This window comes from Spermophilus citellus, assembly GCF_964194105.1.
Source record: "Spermophilus citellus genome assembly, chromosome: 15".
Lineage (NCBI taxonomy): Eukaryota > Metazoa > Chordata > Mammalia > Rodentia > Sciuridae > Spermophilus > Spermophilus citellus.
The window spans coordinates 20,250,878-20,269,537 of record NC_138195.1 but is presented as its reverse complement, the minus strand read 5'-3'; the positions used below and the strand labels follow the sequence as shown (position 1 = coordinate 20,269,537).

At 43.7% G+C, this 18,660-nt stretch overlaps 2 protein-coding genes across 3 annotated transcripts in view; both read left to right on the top strand.

Annotated features, from left to right (window-relative positions):
• TMEM273 (transmembrane protein 273) overlaps positions 1 to 3,962 on the top strand; it is a 55,393-nt gene extending 51,431 nt beyond the window's left edge. Inside the window, exon 5 of the mRNA XM_081268518.1 lies at positions 3,711 to 3,962. Coding sequence (XP_081124644.1) covers positions 3,711 to 3,837 — 127 coding nt within the window. The 3' untranslated portion in view covers positions 3,838 to 3,962. The remainder of the gene's footprint in view (positions 1 to 3,710) is intronic.
• A 1,384-nt stretch (positions 3,963 to 5,346) lies between these two features.
• On the top strand, positions 5,347 to 14,348 carry FAM170B (family with sequence similarity 170 member B). 2 transcript variants are annotated; one of them, XM_081268516.1, is made up of 3 exons: positions 5,347 to 5,468; positions 6,751 to 7,548; positions 14,308 to 14,348. In XM_081268516.1, exons 1-2 carry the CDS (start codon positions 5,357 to 5,359, stop codon positions 7,539 to 7,541), a joined length of 903 nt encoding a protein of 300 aa, XP_081124642.1. In that variant the 5' UTR covers positions 5,347 to 5,356; the 3' UTR covers positions 7,542 to 7,548; positions 14,308 to 14,348. The 2 variants fall into 2 exon arrangements, with proteins under 2 accessions (XP_081124642.1, XP_081124641.1); XM_081268515.1 differs by lacking the exon at positions 14,308 to 14,348 and having other exon boundaries at positions 6,751 to 8,240.
• Positions 14,349 to 18,660: the final 4,312 nt, after the last annotated feature.

Here is an 18,660-nt window from a genome sequence, read left to right as displayed (position 1 = left end):
TTCAATCCTCAACTTGTCTGATGGCTTCTGGCATTTTCTCTGCAGAATGAACACAAGGATGAGGTCATCCTGAATTCCTCCACTGCCAACACGCCCCCCCCCCATCTCCTCCTGCCTACACCTGGCCCCACAGCATCTGGGGCAGCTGCCCACTTCCCTCCTTCCCCTGGGTACTAAGTCTGATCCCAGCAGTACTTTGGGGAGGGCGGCAGGGTAGTCATCCGCACTCAAGGAGCCCTACTTTTAGTGTGAAGAGAAGAACCTTCACCACTTGAAACAGTCACACAGGGGCACAGCCACAGAAATGCCACAAGCACGATCCATGCGTCCTGCCTGCGATCTCAGTCTCCCTGGCCAGGACAGCAGGCTATTTCTGGACTCTCCCTGGTGTTGGGATGAATGGTTTGATGCTGCCGGTAGCCTGGGTGATGGCACAAACCCATCTCTTGTGTTAGAAGCAAAGGAAAGCGAGTGAGATGCAGCGTCTCTGCTTCCTGAAGTGGCTGTGGCTGGTTTGTTTCCTGTTAGCTCCCTTCCTCTCAGAAAAACAGAGGCTGGGAAGAGCAGGATTTGAAGGAAAAGTAAAGACTGGAAAAGACTCCAGGCCTTCTGGATGAAGTTTAGGGCTCACATGCGATGTGTGCAAGGAGTTGGCCTGGAGTCAGACAGCGCTCCAAGAAAGTGCTGCGTTGGTCCTTTTGGGGTTTTGCACACCACCCCTGTTGGCTACGGCAGCGCAGCGAAGCAAGGAGATTCCTGGCAAGACCAGAGAACCAGCTGGAAAACTGCAGGCGCTGGGATGGGGGGTGGGGGGTGGGGTGGGCGGGAACCCTAGATGGGTGGTCTCAGCTGAGTAGCCTGGAGCAAGCAGAGGGGCTGGGATAGAGGCCTTTTCCATGAGCAGAGGCAGCCCAGAGGCCACATGAGGGTGAAGGATGACTGCATGCCACTAGAGGGGCTTCACTCTCAGCTGTATCCTGGGGAGCAGCCTAGGGGACAGCTTTGAGAGCAGCTTGGCCAAGCAGCCCTGCCTTCAGGGCTAGAGATGGAAGACCTGCCCCAGCCCCGCCATTCTCAACCACCCACCTGCACCTCACCGAACCCCTCTGGACCACCCAACTCCCTATCTACAAGGAGGATTAACAGTGCCCACCTGGTGGGGGACATTGACATTGAGAGGATTAGAAAGATCACATGGAGATTCTAGGGGAAAATTCACTGAACCAAGGGACTTGGGGAAATGGTGCGGAGACCAGAAAATATAAGGCTAAAGACAAAGACAACCATTTGTAAACCTTGTTGTCTGTTTGGTAAAGTAGTTTCACATAAGGTCAGGATTAGTACTGCTGAAGTAGATGGACATGCACACCAGACTAAACAGAAAGGTACTTGGATGGTGGTGGTGGGAGCCATCGTCCAAGTTGTCCTAGGAAAACCGCAGTGCTCACTGGCCGTTCAGTTTCCCTGACCGGACAAGGGAGGCACACAGAACACAGAGGCTAGTCAATGAGCTGTCCTACTAGGGCATATTTAAGTATAACAGTAACAATCAACAGCCATTCAATTATTTTGGCTGGAAAGCAAATTGCCCCAAAATCTAGTGCCTAAAAATCACCTTTTACTATGCTCAGTTTCTGTGGATGGGGAAATTCAGGCAGGGCACAGAGGTGGTGGCTTGTCTTTACTCTGTGATGTCCAGGGCCCTAGATTATACTCAAAAGCTTGGAGGCAGAATCATCTGGAGTCACTTTCTGGTGGCTAACTGAGACCTTAGTTGGGTCTGTTGCTTAGAACACCTTACTGTGGCCTCTTCATGTAATATGAGCTTCCTCACAACATGGTGGATGAGTCCAAAAGAGAGTGGAAGCCATATCATCTTTTATGAGCTTCCACTGACAGTCACAAAGCATCCCTCCTCTGGATTCTATTGGATGAAGCAGTTACAAAATCCATTCAGGTTCAGAAAAAGGGATCCTGTCATGTTTAAGGAGAGCATGTAGGATAGAATATACATTGGCGTAGCAATCTTTGGGAAATCCAGACTCCCAGAGCTTCATCTTATCTTTCTCCTCTTCTGAGGTCCATGCTGTTTCCTCAGGTGTGGTTATTTTCAGATGTTCTATGGGCCTTTGCATAGTGGACACTATAGAATTTGATTTGGGGCTTTTGTGAAGAAGAATTGTCATGTTTAATTTTTACATATGTAGGATCATCTCTACATTCTCTTGCATCTTGAATTTTCATGGGAAAGGAATTTATCAGTACTTCTTTTTTAAATTATAGAGCAGTAGTCCATAATTTTATTATGTTGTAATTTATTTAACCATTTCTCTAAATTTTGATGAATCTTTGAAATGTTTCCTATTTTCTATTATTAAACGGTGCTGCAGTAAATAATTCCCTAGGTGCCAATTTATGTATGTAGCCCCAAAGTGACTGTTTATCAGGAAAAGGGTGATAGTTAAGTGTTTGATGAAAGAATATGCCCACTTGTAATTGTAAAGGGTATCACCACATTTCCTCCGAGAAGGAAAATTACATTGTTAACAATACAGTATAAGAAAATTCATTTTCTTGAATCCTTATCAGAACTTGGTGTTGTCAATCATGTTAACTCTTGCCTATGTTATAGGTGGAAACTGATGTACTGTATATCATGGTTTTTAGAGTTGTAGTTCCCTTATTAAAATTGGATTGAACATCTTCTCATACATTCACCAGCCATCTGCATTTCTTCTCATGGGAATTCCCTGTTCATTTCCTTTACTTGTTTTTCTGTTTTGTCTCACTAAAAGAGAGAGAAATGCAAATTGAAACAGTAAGATATTTTTAAAACAATGAAGTTAAGGAAAATGACGCTGACCCATAATGCTTGTGAAGATTATCATTTTAAGTGGAGAAGATCAACCCTATAATTATAAATGTTATTTTGTATTTTCTTTCTACATATTTTTAATTAAAACACAACATCGGAACCATATGAAACCATTCTAGTTGTTTCACACCAAAGTTAATTTTTTATAATAGTAAATACAATCTTGTGTATCATTTAATTGGCTGAGTCTTCTTTTCCTCCATACATTTGTTATTGACATTATCCCTTAAAAACTTTAACCTCCCCCAGCTAGGTGTGGTGGCACATGTCTGTAATCCCAATGATTCCAGAGGTTGAGGCAGGAGGATCTCAAGACCAGCCTCAGCAACTTAGTGAGATCTTGTTCCCCAAAATAAAAAGGAATGGGGATGAAGCTCAGTGGTAACATGTCCCTGGTCTCAACCTCCAGTGCATACTCCTCACCAAGAAAGGGATAGGGGATGTTGCTTAGGGGTTCAAAACCAAGTACCAAAAAAAACAAAAAAAAAAAAAAAGAAAAAAAAATTCTAACTTAAAATATTTATTTCTCAACTAACTGTCATATTGTTGATCTTATTTTTTGGGGGGTGTGCTGTTACACCCTTGTTTTTGTAAGGCAGTTCTCTATATTTATTTGGCTAGAAAAAATACTTTTAGAGTGCAGTGGTGCATGCCTGTAATCCCTGCAACTGCTGAGGCAGGAGGATCCCAGGTTCAAAGCCAGCCTCAGCAATTTAGCAATGCCCTAAGCAACTTAGGGAGACTGGCTCAAAATAAAGAGTACTGAAAATACGGCTCAGTGGTTAAGCACCCCTGGGTACCAGAAAGAAAAATGAATGTCTCTTTGTTGTTGCAGGTGTGACGTTTCATCATTCGCTGGCGCTCCTATGTTTCTTCCATGCAGGGGCCTCACCCTCTGGGCAAGAGGAGGCAGGAAGATGCTGGCTGTGTGGGTGATGTTGGTATTGCTTCTGGAACATTAGGATTATTTTCAATCCATCACCTTTTAGGAAATTCTAAACAGAATTGATGAGACTGAGCAGGGGTTGGGAAAGAATTAGCTGCAGAGCAAAATGGTGCTGAGTGCGCTAGAGGAAGTATGTTCAAATGTGAGGACATCCTGGAGCTAAGAGACAAGGCATGCTGGATTTATGCCAGGCTGACTGTGGCCAAAGCATGGTTTGTGCAAGTGGAGGAGAGGCAAGTCTCAGAGTCCTCCTGGGAGAGAACCAGCATGCCTTGGAGCTGCAGAGATCTGAGGTGCAGAGAGAGCAGCCAGCTCCATGAGGCACGGGATGCCCTTGTCAACCTGATGTGTTGGTTGCTTATTCATCCATTTATTTGACAGTTATTTCTAGAGTGCTTGGCAATATGTTAAACATTGCTCTAGCTACTAGGAATATAATGAGGGGAAGAAAGGACATCTCTACTTTCTTGGAGCTAGCATTTAAGGAGGAAGAGACAGATACAGGTAAGTACATGGGGCACACACACGAACATTATGTATTCTTGAGGGTGGTGACACCATAACAAAAAGCCAGTTAGTCTCAGGCAACAGAGATGGAGAGCTGAAGAGTATGCTTTCCTTTGTGGTATGAGCAGCTTTCTCTGATGAGGTGACATTTCAGCAGAGATGGTAATGAGTGAGCCCCACAGGGAGGCAGGGGAAAGAGCCTAGAAAGACAGGACTAAAAACAAGTGCCAGAGCCCTGAGCCTGGCAGAGGAGGACCCCTGGTAGGTTTGAGCAGCAGAGAGAAGTCTGGAGCTGAAGGAATGGAGCCAGGGTGTATATACAGGAGACAGGTGGAGGCTCAGAGGGCCGAGGAGCCTAAAGAGGACCAGGTGGGAACTCTGGGCCAGGTCGTATGGAGGAGGTGAGATTTTCTTTTTTCATCCTGTATCCATGGTGTGAATTAGGCCCATTTGGATGTGGGGTGATGACATAGATATGTAAGCGTGTATGTGGTCGAGTGCATCTGGTGTGAGTTTGTGTGTGTATATGTTTGTGGGGTTAAGTGAATGTGTGTGTCTTTCATATCCAGGTGTGTATGAATGTGTTGTGTGTGTTCATGCTACTGTGTAGAATATTTGTGTGTGTTCAAGCATTTTTAACTTATGTGATCATGCATGTGTGTGCACATGTCTATGTGTATATGTGTCTAGTTATGTGTTTATATGTTCATGTCTCTATGTGCATACATGTATGCAGCTGTGTTTTGTGTTTGTATCCCTGATAACACACCAGACAGAAAAGGTCTCAGGAGGAAATGAGCTCACACTGGGAAACCTCTCCTATCACCCTGGCTGGGTCTCTGTCCTTGCCATGAGTCATAGAACAGACCCATGTCACTGATGACATCATAGAATATAGTCAGGATCCTAGTGTCCGTGAAGAGCCCAGCAGCCACTGGGCTGGGGCCAGCCAGAGGGCTTCAGTACAGCCCAAGCCAACTTTTACCAAACAGCTGGAGCACTGAGACCCCGGGTGCTGATTTCAAATCATGAGACGCTTTTTCATGGACCACAAGGGAGAACAGTCACCCATTGATGGGTCCACCCTCAGCGTGACCAGCCCTGAGTCCACAGAAGAGAATATGGAATTGTGCCATCCAGGTGGGTCAAAAGGAAGGGCTGGAGTTGAGCTAGGTACACTCTCTGAGACGGAGACCCAGGGGAAGGCATTAGGGGTGTGTTCACCATCAAAATTGATGGTGATGAAGGAGGAAATCAGTCTTTACAGGAGACCTAAGCTGCTATTCAAGTACCCAAGGTGGTTTCAGGAGATATATGTTTGAAAATGTGAAATGTTCACTGTTGTATTTTTTTATGTGTCTTTGAAGAAATAACACGTTAATCCTTTGACTTTAGCAGTGATGTAAAAATTTCTTTATAATAAATTGATTCAAGTTAATCTAGAACATCCATTTGAAAGCTACCAGGATATGTCCGTGGGCAAAGGATGTGTCCTCAGGGTAGCATTTGCTCTGGAGGCCAAGTGGCTCCACGAGTCATTGAAAGTCTCTGTGCCTCAGTTTCCTCATCTGTCAAATGGGAAATTCATAATGATGCAGTTTCTTAGGATTGTTTTGAATATTAAATGAGTTAAAACATGGCAAGTGCTTATATGGTGATTGATACAGTCAGTGTTCAAGGAGGGATGGGGGAGATATGTCACAAACTGAGAAGGAGAAGGAGTGGTTGAATGGCCAAAGCACTTGCCATTCATTGTTTTTGTACATAGGCTTCACAGATTTTGTTAATGTGTGTATAAAAACTTCACAGATTTTAAATGTACAAATTTTAAGCATTGTTACAAGTGTACATATGTGTAACTACCACCTGGATCAAGATACAGAACATTATAACCCTCAACGGTTCCCTCGTGTACCTTTATGGTCAGGGCCTTCCTCCCCACCCCTTAGTCCTTGCTGCCTGCTCTTGGCAGCCTGTTCTCTTCCTATAAATTTGCCTTTTCTAGAATGTCATCTAAATGGAATCGAAAATTGTGCAGCCTTTTAAATCTGGCTTCTTTCATTTAGCAAATGCATTAGAGATTCACCCATATTGTTGCACATATCCATAGTTTATTCATTTTTTTCCTGGATAGAATTGCATCCTGTGGCTATACAATCTGTTTATTCACCAGATGATGGCTTTGGGGGGCTTATTCAAGTCTTTGGTGATAACATTGCATATAATCACTTGATGCTTACCATCACTGCACACTGCAGGCACTATTGTATCTCTGAGTTATGAGGAAACTGGTAAAGGCAGGTTATGGGACCTGCCCCGGGGCCCCCAAAGCCTGCACCTTCCAGAATCAGTAGCTGTTGAAATAGGTAATATAGGAATCCCTTGGAGAGGGCACTGATGAGAATGTCCTTCTGCTTCTCAGGAAACATAAAGAATGAGGGAAGATCTCCAGAGCCAGGACCTGCCCTTCCCCATGAGAAGGACGCCCTCTTCACAGCCCGGGCTCGGGGGATGCTGGGCTGGAGCAGCTCTCCATCATCCCAGTCCTCAGATTACCAGTCCTACTCCCAATACCGGTCTTGCTTCTCCTGTATGTGCAACGACCAGGACGCCACCCCGCAGAGCTTGTGCGCCCTCTACACCCGTGTGCAGACAGTACGTGGAGTGGCGGTGGCCTGGGAGACAGAAACTGGCTTCCAGCCGGTCAGCAGGAAGCCCCGCATCCGTGAAGCCGAGTTCATCAAGAGACAGAGGCGGAAAGGCTCTTCCTTTGAGATGGCTTCCAACACTGACCTGCACTGGGAGTTGGAAGCCAGCAAAAACAACTGCTGTCCAGAGACCGACGACGCAGAGCTGCTGGAGCCACTGGAGTGTTGCCTCCAGGACTTGCGGACCCACCCAGACTGGCTGGTCACCACCAACTATGGGCTCCGCTGCTTAGCCTGCTGCCGCGTCTTCCCCTCGCTGGAGGCACTGCTGGAGCATGCCCAACATGGCATCCGAGAAGGCTTCAGCTGCCAGATCTTTTTTGAGGAGATGCTGGAGAGGAGGAAGACCCAGGGCCAAGGGCAGGACCAACAGCTGGAGGAAGAGGAACAAAGCTTTTCTAACAGTAGTGAATGTTCCATGTCCCAGAGCAAGGTGCTTCTTTCACAGCAGGAGGAGGAGGAGGAGGAGAAGCAGCAGCAGCAGCAGCCGCAGCAGCAGCAGTGAGCTGGAGGTGAGGTGCCCACCCCTGCCCTCACCTGCAGCACCTGGGGCTGCTCCTTCCCCAGTCAGCAGGAACAGAGCCACCTAGGCAGGGAGAGAGGACCAGGGTCTTGGAGGAAGAGAGCAATGGAGCTTGGAGCAGCAAGACAGGAGGGGAAGAGGCCCTTCCCCAGGGCACAGCATTTCCACCAGCGTCTGTTTCAAACCTGAATCCAAAGCAGAAGGCTTTGAGCGTTCCTGATGGTGGGCACAAGATCAGAAACACAAGTGTGTGACTACAGGGATTTCTATTTTTTGCTGGGCATCAGCAGGCCCATGCTTGCTCTATAAGTAGATGTGACTCACAAGCAAGCCAACTGCAAATGAAGCTTCCGCCCTATTTTTTTTTTCATTGTTAGGAATCTGTCATATGCCCTAGTTCTATGTCTTATGTTATTGGGATTAAATTTGAATAACTCTAAGAAGGCAGTGACTAATTGAGTGGACCATGTTTTCAGATCATACACATAAGAAGTGGCCATGTCTGTAGGTTACAAACTAGCACAGACCTGGGGAGACAGGTAACTTTGCATGATAGACACAAGGCTGGGGAAGTCCTTCTGTGAGTTCATAGGTGTCAACTATATGGGTTTAAATGTTGCCATGAAATTCACTTACACCTTTCTACCTGTTGCCCCTGCAGGTAGTGGTGGTGGTGGTGAGGGCTGCACTCATTCAATAAAAGATATCAATTTCCACCCAGTTTGCGTTAGTAATACCAGCTGCTGGTGCACATACAGGCTGAACATCCCTTATCTGGAGTGCTTGGGACTGGAAGTATTTGGGGTGTGGGGTTTTGGGGGGATGGGAGTAAAGTCTAAACATAAATTTCATTTATGATTCACATGTCTCTTATACATATATACTGCAGTTGATTTTATATAATACTTTTGGTGAGCCTGTTTAATTTTTTGGTGTGGGTGGGTACTGGGGTTTGAACTCAGAGGCACTCAACCACTGAGCCACACCCCCAGTCCTATTTTGTATTTTATTTTAGAGACAGGGTCTTAGTGAGTTGCTTTCCACCTCGCTTTTGCTGAGGCTGGCTTTGAACTAGCAATCCTCCTGCCTCAGCCTCCTGAACTGCTGGGATAGTATGCCTGTTTTTAACTGTGACCCATCTAGAGAAGTCAAGTATAGAATTTTCCACTTGTAATATTATATCAGACCTCAAACATTTCAGATTTTGGAGCATTTCAGAGTTAAGATTTTGGGATAAGGGTGCTCAACTATACACCAAACTCTATCACTTCCATGACATAAAACAGGCAAAGGGATGGATCACATCGAGGAAGTTGGGGATCCCAGAAGAGGAGCCTCAGATGCAAACCATTTGATCAGGAGGCAAAACCTTTCCAGAAGAGGCACTGCTCACAGGACTTGGAGGATAGGTGGTCTAAACTAGGATAAGGGTTCTCAATGGCAGCTTTGTTGACATCGTAGGCCAAATGGTTTTTAGCTGGCCTCTGCCCACTAGCTGTCAGTAGCATTGCCTCCCTTGCAGTTGCAGAAATAAAAAAATATCTTCAGATACAGCTCTTCCCTGATGAGTTAGACCAAAACAGGGACCTCAGAGGAGAGAAGACACAGTACATTTGGGGAAATGCCAGTGCTTTGACCTGGCTGCAGGTTCCAGGCATTGTACTAAGCATGGGGAATAAAAAGTGAACAAAAGGGGGAAAAACAGACATGGATTCTGCTATGTGGAGCTTATGGCCAGTGGGTGAGGGGAAATATATATATTTATTAAAGTACTTTTTCATGGGCCCTACATAACTCAGCCTTTGCCACTCTTTCCACCATGTGTTAGCATTCTCTGCCTCACTGTGCTCCAACCACAGTGACTGTTTTTCTTTCCCTAATTTATCAAAGCTTTCATACCTCAGGGCCTTTGCGCTTGCATTCTCTCTGAAGTGGAATGCAACCTTCCCTGTCTTTCCTCAGGCTAACCCTCCGGCTATCCCTTTGCTCACCTCTGAGGTTTCAGCTCTGAGGCTGTCCTCAGTCATGCTGTCTCAGCTTATGCCTCATACTAAGTGCAGCTGGTTTTAAGAAAAAGTGACAATTTCATATTTTAAAAAGCTAACTTTGCAGTGTATGGGTTGGGATGGCAGCTAAAAGGGGAAAGTGAGAAATAGAGAGATCATTTAGGAGCCTATTGCACAAGTCCAGGCCAGGGAAGGGAATGACTTGGACAAGACTGGTCACAAGCCAAGAGGCATAGGAATGGTTATATTCAAGACACTGGGAAATTAGAGACCAAAAGACTTGGGGATGGGCACAAGTGAAGACGCAGCAGGGGGTCCTCAAGGGGGACTCTCTGGTTCCTAGCAGGAGCAGGTGAGGAGTGTGGGCGTTAATTGATAAGGAAGGACTTTGGGAGGAAGATCAGTGTGATTGTGTGCGCAAGTTTGTATGTGTGTAAGTGTGTACATGTTTGCAATGAGCATGCCTCTGTGTGTGTGTGTGTGTGTGTGACCGTGTGTGTGAGCATGGCCTGCATGTAGACATGCAGGAATAAGTGTGGGATAGGGTGACAGGGTCAGTTAGGACATGGGATCTTCTAAATGCTAATGGCATATTGAAGTAGAGATGTGGAATAGGAAGAGGTTTCTAATTTAGAACTCCAGCAAGTCTGAATTGAAAACCTAAATAAGGAAGTTAACAGCACATGAATGGTAACATGTTTAGGCCCCAGTGGGTAGGTAGTGCAGAGTTAGTTTAGGGTTATTTTCAACTCTACAAACTCTATCCCAGTAATAGGATCTGGAAAATAAGAAATGGGGTGTAGTGCATGTTCTAAGATTTTTCTTCAAAGTCAATAATTAAGAAAAAATGATTCTCAGGATGGTGAGAAGTGTTAAATGCCAGGGAGAGTTAGAGTGAGGAGAGGATGAAATGTTTCCCACCTCCTTTGATGCCTGGAGGTTGCTCATGGCTCTAATGAAGCAGTCTTAGTGGCCAAGAAGGGGAAAGGTCATAGTCAGTCATGGACACAAGACAAACCTCCAGGGACAAGCATGAGATATCCCTGCTGGCAAGTTTAGCTAGAAGAAAAAAATGTCTATAGCTGGACCAAAGGAAACTAAAAACCAAAGTTGATAGAGTAAACCTATGTGGTAATGGAGAGGATCTAGCAGAGAGAGAAACTGATTGTGCAAGAAAAACTGGGAAAGTCTGAGGAGGCAAGCAGGAGAGAGAGAGGAATGAGTAGATAGGAAAACGACGGGCTTCAAATGAGTGGTTTGTGTCCTCTGTTGTGCACAAATGAATGGTTAGTTCAGGTAGAACTTTGGAGCCCAAATTAAGGAACTTGAGCACCCCCCACCAAATAACAAGGAAAGATTTTAAGCAAGTCATATTTGCATTTGAGAAAGATCACCTCAATGAATGGGGTAAAGGATGGGTAGGAAAGCAACACAGAGGACAGGAAGCTTAGGTAGAGATGCTGGCAGGAGGAACTGAAGAGAAATTTTAAAGATTGAAACAATGGAGCATGGAGGGTGGTTGTTGAGGGTGGTGAGAGTAAAGTGTTTAGAATAACTTATGGATTTTTAAATTTTTTTCTTGGATGGCTGTTGAATGTTGGTGCCATTTGCAAATAAAGGCACATGAGGAGGAAGAGAAGGGGGAGGAGGGGGGAGGGGTGGAGGAGGAGGAGCAGGAGGTTGACAATGGTTGACTGAGAAGCTAAGCCCCCTTTTGAAGATGCTGAGTTTAAGACAGGAACTTCTAGAAAGGGAGTGGAGCTTGGAAGAGTGGTAAAGTAGGATGAAGACAGATTTGTGCCCATCTGCAGGTGTTTTCATAGCCAGGCAGCCTGGCACCAAACCTATGTTTTAACCATCACACCAGCACTCATACTTTAATGTAAAGACAGATGCAAGGTATTTAGGAGAGCAAACATGTCAGCTCCACAGGCTGTATTTTCTTTAGATTCAGTAGCAACAGCTGGAGACCAGGGAAAAGATGATAGGTATTTAGGACAAATGAAGCATAGCAACAACCTCAGGTAAGCAAACCTTTTAAGGAAAGGATGGCTTCAGCTGACATGGAGGGAGGAGGAGAGGACACAATTATTCTTAAGGTAGTGACTACTTCCTAAACTCAAGTGAGTTAAGTAGTCACTTGTGGTTTAAACCTATCAATTTACAGAGACCTGTGATCTCCAGAGATAGGGGAAACTGGAGGGTTCAGGGGGATCCCAAACATTCTAGATTATAAACTACTTTAAACTTCATTTTCCCAAACCATAGAAAAAGATGGAACTCATTTCACAAGACTTACATGAACCTGGTGACAAAGCCTGACAAATATGACATGAAGTAAATGACATATGAGTCCCACTTATAAACACAAAATGATCACTAATTAAATATAACTGAATATGAAAAGGATAGTTCACCATTACTAAGTTTGCATCATCCCTTGATTAATTAAAATGATTGCATCTAGAAATACTTCATATTGAAAGAACAAATGGTTATCTCAAAAAATGTTAAATGAACATGATAATCAGAAATAAATCTGTACATGTATGGTCAATGACCTTGTCAAGAAGGGATACTAAGTTAAGTCAAAGGAGAAAGAATCATCTTTTTATAAATGGTACTGGGACATCTGGATATCTGCATGCAGAAGAGTGAAGTTGGATCCTCCCCTCACACCATACATAAAGATTAACTCAAAATGGAAAAGACCCCAAATGGAAAAGAGCTAAAACTAAAACTCTTAAAGGTAACATAGGTGTAAATTTGAAAATGCATCCACACAATATTCATAGCAACATTATTCCTAATAAAAAATGAAAAATAACTATGACTAAAAAGGAAATAACATGGAAAATAGCCCATTCTCTATTTCTTAGTACATTTTTGGTTTCTACAAAAAAATACCTGAAACTAGGTAATTTATAAAAAAAAAAATCTAAGTTTATATGGCTCATGGTTCTGGAGGATGAGAAGTCCAAGATCACTGCTCTGGTATCTGATGGGGGTCTTCTTCTTTCTGAAAACAAAACATGGTGTGGGGGTGTATCACATGGTGAGACTGAGCAAGCATGTCTGCTTGGGTCTGTCTTCCTCCTCTTATAAAGCCACTATGGGGGCCCACCCTCAAGATCTCATCTAATCCTAACTATCACCCGAAGACCCCTTTCCAAGTACATTAATGTATAAATTTGGGGGTTATTTCTAACATTTGAACTTTCGGGGACACATTCAGAGCAGATCACACTAGATAACAGAAATTCATGGAAATATTGCAAACACAATGAAATGTCCAAGTGATTATCACTAGTTGATATTTTTTTGGGGGGGGTACCAGTTGACAATTTTTTCCCTTTAGTTTATATCATGTTTTGAGTTTAGCAAGTGTGTCTTCTGAGAAAAAGGCAATAAAACATTTCATGGTAACAATGCCTCAGTTTGAAATAACTTTGTGTGTGGCGGGAGCAGGGGGCGCGCAGGTTCTTGTTCATATTCGTGGTCTTCAGACCACAATGTGAGAAACCTAGCTCTTGACATCTTAAACCCTGGTTCTTCGGAATTAAATTAGCTTTAATTTTCTTAGCACTTTATAGTGGATAAGGACTCAACCAACTCAAAAGAGTGAAATGGCAAAGCTGGTTTGAAAGTGTGTCCTTATTTCTTACACAGGGTCGAAAGTTTTAGGTGGGAAGGACCTCAACCATGGTGGGAACCCAACTGAGAGAAAGGGTAAAGACGATGAGTCCAGACAGGAAAAAAATCACCTACATAGGGCCATGTAAGGAGAATAACAGGAGGAGGGGAAGGAGGTGAGGAAGGTGGCTAGGAGATAAAAGGAGAAACAGAGAAGTGGAAATGTTAAGAAGGTTTTCTCTGATAGGTGGAAACTAACCCACAATAAGAGAGGGCAGTGAGGAGAACAGAAAGACAGTGGATTAGATAATGGGGAATGGAGGGAAGGGAGTCGGGGTAAGCAAAGGAAAGACAGTGGGATGAATCTGACCTAGTTTTCCCAGGTACGTATATGAAAACAGCACAGTGAATCCCACCACCATGTACATCCATGAGAGTGGCACTCTAACTAGAATAAGATATATTCCCTGCTTGTATAATCATATCAAAATGGAATCTTCTGTTATTTATAACTAAAAAGAATCAATTAATAAACTATTTATACATAAAAAAATAAATTGAATTCTAATAGTGGAAAAAAACCAAAAAGAATAACATGTAGTTAGGAGAGATGGCACAGGAGACTGCAGCAATGCAGGTCACAGAGGCAGAAGGATCCGAAATTTGATGCCAGTCTCAGCAACTTAGTGAGACCCTGTCTCAAAAAGTAAGAAGGTCTGGGGATGCGGCTCCATGGAAAATGCCCCTGAGTTCAGTCCCCAGTACAAAAGAAAAAAAAAAGAGAGAGAGAGAGAGAAATAATTTGTAAGGCATGGGCCAGAAATTTGACATCACAAAGGGGGTTTGGATAAGGGTTTGATGAAAGTCTCATAAAAGTGGTTGAGATCCTATTAGAACTTTCCAAGGACATAAACAGTCTTTGAGGGGCTCAGTAATTGATACTGTGTCCTCCCCAAATTCCTATGTTGAGTCAACCTCTAATACTTCAGAATGTGACTATATTTGGAGATAGAGCCTTTAAAGTAGTTAAGATAAAATGAAGGCATTGAAAGAAAACTGAGATCTCTTAAAGTAAAATTTATAGACAAATTCCTTTTTATTTTTTCCAGATAGTCTGGCCTCACCTTGAAGCTCTTAGACTGAAGTGATCCTCCTGCCTTAGCCTCCCAAGTAGCTCCGACTACATGCATGTGCCACCATGCCTGATCATAGATCATTTTTCTTTCTAAATTTTATTTTGAAAAAAATTTAAAACTTAAAAGAAGTTGTGAGAACAGTACACCAGTTTTCGTATTTTCTCTTTTTTTTATTGGTTGTTCAAAACATTACAAAGCTCATGACATATCATCTTCCATACATTTGATTCAAGTGGGTTATGAACTCCCATTTTTTACCCCAAATACAAGTTGCAGAATCACATCGGTTATCGTATTCTCTTTGTCTAGCTTCAGCACTTCTCATTTTGTTTCTCTGTTTTTTTTTCTTTCTACATGCATATTATATAAAACATAGATACATTTATTTTTGCTGAATCCTTTAAGAGTAATCTGCAGACATCATGGCTGTTAACACCAAATACTTCAGTGTAGATCTTCTGAAGCACAAAAAGTATTCTTTTCCATATCCACACTTGGAAAATTTAGCAGTCATATGATAAACAATACAGTCCATCCATATTCAAATTTTTCCAACAATGCCAATAAGGTCCTTTTAGCAATGTTTTTCTGATCCCAAATCCCATCCAGTATCACATAATACATTTAGTGGTTAAGTCTTTTTAACCTCCTTTATTCTGGACAATTCTTCAGTCTTTTCACTCATTGAATGTTTCAGTCAATGGAATTAGAGGGAAGGAACTAAGATTTTTAGTCTTGAATATCAGCAGTCAATTTGAAGGTACATTTTCTTTGTGGTCAGTTATATAGATGACCAGTCCAGTTTCTAGAAATTTCCTTGTTCCAATCTCCTTCTTCTGGAGCCTTCTAAGAACATGGGGTCCTTTCTTTCTGTTCCCTGGGAGTTGGCCCAAGTTGCTGCACCCAGCCAGTTGGCACTAAACTTGGCACCAAACTCACAATTACTGCTAAGGTCACAAATGGTGCCCATCCATCACTACCTACAATGTTATAGGTTTAGAGGAGCTGTTTCTATAGGGTCAGGTATACAGCTTCACATTTTTTTTACCTTTAGGGGAAAAAGAAGTACACTTCATATCTCTCTCCCAGCTATAGGTTTCTTGAAAATTTTACCATGAATGGTTTTAGGCTTTTCCTACTGATTGGATGGATAGATGCATTATCTCTTTCTTATCCTTCCCACCATCATTCATAGGTGAAAACTCTTTTATCCAGAGTCTACTTTTTGTTTATTTCCTTTTCGTGTCAATTCAAGCATGTAACTACTTGCTTTTAGCTGAAACGTGCCTATAAGCATATGGAGGAGAAAATCTTACAATTATGTGGATACATCCAGACTGAAAGGACAATATATAGAAATCTGCTATAGACCCAAGAAAGTATATTTACTTTTCCTTGGTGTGTTTAGTATAGGGATGTATTAGCTGTATACAAAATGAAACTGATTACAAAACTATACAATACTCTTCCATCTCTGACCTAGGTTCCAAAAAAAAAAAAAAAAAAAAAAACCAAAATGCATTTATTTTGAGTCTGGATTTCTATGATTCTTTCAGTGGTGACTGATTGAACCTAGAATTGGTTGAGTGTTCAATGGATCAACTTTAGAATAATCTGAATGTAGCTGGACATGGTGTTGCATGCCTGTAATCCAAAAGACTCAAGAGGCTGAGGCAGGAGGACCTTAAAGTTCAAGGACAGCCTCAGACCCTGAGAGCTGAGGATGTAGCTCAGCGGTAAAGCACTCCTGGATTCAATTCCCAGCAACAATAAAATAAAATAAGGAAGGAAGGAAGGAAGGAGAAGAGGAAAAAAGTATGATCTGAATGCCTATTTAGAAACCTCAGTTGGGAATTTTTAGGAAAGTAATCATTTTTTAAAAAAATAATTTGAGTATTATTCTTATTAAGAACAAAATTAGATCTTATAGAGCCAGGGCTAAATAAATAAATCAGTAGAGGTTTTCAAATCATCGAAAGCTTGTGCATGAGTTAGTAGGGAGCAGGGGCAAGGGAAAGATCAGGAAGGTTTCTGCTAACGTAGTCTAGAACAGCAAAAATACTATTTCACTGGGATCACTGGTTATGGGGTCTGAAAATATCCTCCCATTCCTGTTTCATGAAGCAAAGGTCTCACCAAGATGTTCTGCTAGATCACTTGAGAAGCTGAGAAGTACTGACAGAGTACCCAGTTGAAAACAGTACAATGCTATGTATCACAAAATTGCAAGAAAAGCACTTTCCAGCCCCAAATCTCCAGTAAGCACCAATGTGGGCAAAGAGAAAACAGGACAAAGTGTGTCTGGGTTGAACATTTGCTCAGTTCTGCAAGGGCAGACTGATATTTAGAAATACACAAAACCCAAGCAGGATTTGGTTCCCTAAAGTGTGGCCAATATGTCTTCTCCACCAGCTGGGAGACTTAACTGCAAACAGCACAGCTGGGGTTGGAGGTCATGGAGGACATCAAACAACCCCTCAGCTCCCTGCTCATGTGTATTCATGCCATTTTACAGATGTCACTTTAGAGTAATGTTCAGAGAGATCATCTTGCTCAAAGACCCACAGCTGTTGCTCAGTATGGGATGTGAGTATGCTTTCAGAACTATCTTCCAGATAACCTAGAGCCCCTTTTCCAGAACTTTCTCCCCAGTCTGGCCAAACACTGCCATGGGCTCCAGGTCCAAGCTGGCAATCTACAGTCAGAATTCAAGTACCCAGTTCATATATTTGGTGGCCCACAGAACCCTGGACAGGTCTCCAGTCCTTTTTGAGTTTACTAATCTATAAAGTGACCTGGGACTTCACATGGGATATTTGGGTTGCTTGCTTGTTCATGCATAGTGGTTTTCGAGCTCTTTTCCGGAAAAGATAGGAACATTTGCATTTCTGAGCTACAGGATTCCATTTGACCTTCTTGTCCTTGGTATTAGACCCAGTGACCTTGCAGCCAGCTAACCATCTCAGGACTTTCCACAGACCTGGCTGAGAGGGGTTGCTTTCTATTCCTGTTGCCTCCATGGTTAGCTCATGCCCTGCAGGCCCTGTTCAATGGGAGATCCTCCCAGCTGGGAGATCCCAAAGGACTCAAAAGACTCCAGGAAGTGCCTGCTTTCTAAAGAGCTCACAAAACAGTTGTATCACTGGCCTGAGCTCCAGGAATGAATGGTCCCTTGGGACTGGCCCTGAGGTTCAGCACCACTCTCTGCCTCCGCCACCCCTTCTCCCTCTGCTTAGGGGTAAAGATATGGGAACCTCTTTATCCACCACTTCATCCTCCAGGGACCTGCTCTCCATCAGGACCTTCCTGTTGGCTGCCACTCTCCTTTTTTGTAAGCCCACAAAACCCTCCCCTGATACACACACCACACACACACACACACACACACACACACACACAGTGTACCCAATACAGATTTTTCTTGCTTAGAAATCCTGAGCTAACACACCAGTTAAGGTCAGATCCCAAGTTTACAGCCATCATGAAGAGACCATGCTGTGGCTCAGAGGCACCTGTGGTGGGGCCTTTGTCACTGTTCCCTGCCAAGTGATGTGGGTCTGTTCCTTTATCTCCATGCTTCTGCATCCCTACCTATATTAATAATATTAAATAAATGATAGCTGATGTTCTTGTCAGGTGCTGGACTTCACATCTAACTGGAACTGGAACTGCCTTTCTTGGTTTTAAACACCTTGAGGGATGGACCTGTTTCCCCATTGTACAGATAGGCACATGAGAATTAAGGAGCTGTCCTAGGGTCTCACAGTGGAAGGATTTGGTAACATTGTGCAAACCGCTTAGCCCAGGACAGGCTGAGGGTGCCCTAAATAGTCATAATTGTTAACAGTTTCCACATTTTCTGGATTTGCCTGTGTGAACCCTTTAATTTTCCAGGAGTCCGAAACCGGGTCCCGGATCTCCAACTTTAGGCAGCAGAAGAGGGCTGGTTTCTCCTTCCTACTCTGCTCTGGGGCTTATAAAGGTCCCTGTGGCAGGGTTGCAGGAGATCCTCCAACAGCCAGTGAGCCTCAGGTCAGGGGTTTGGTAGATGTACGCCAGCCCCCAACCTCCCCACCGGCGTCCCCTTAGGAATCACAGTGTCCTTGGGGGCAAGAGACCAACAAGCCCTTTGCAGCTCTGTGTTTTCCGAGTCAGAGCAACCACCTGTCAGCACCTCAGTTGTCTCATCTGAGAAATGGACCTAGCAAAAGGAGACACCCACGGGTCACTGGACGAGCGGAACGCGAGGCCTCTCCACTGGCCCATCGCAGGGCCAAGGGACCCAGAAGCCCTGGCCCCAGAGGTGGCAGGCGGCCCGAGGGGCGG

Coding starts and splice junctions, on each gene's coding strand:
- FAM170B (XM_081268516.1), top strand. CDS start 5,357: ATGAGACGCTTTTTCATGGACCACAAGGGAGAACAGTCACCCATTGAT. Junction 5,469..6,750: donor TATGGAATTGTGCCATCCAG/GTGGGTCAAAAG, acceptor TCTGCTTCTCAG/GAAACATAAAGAATGAGGGA.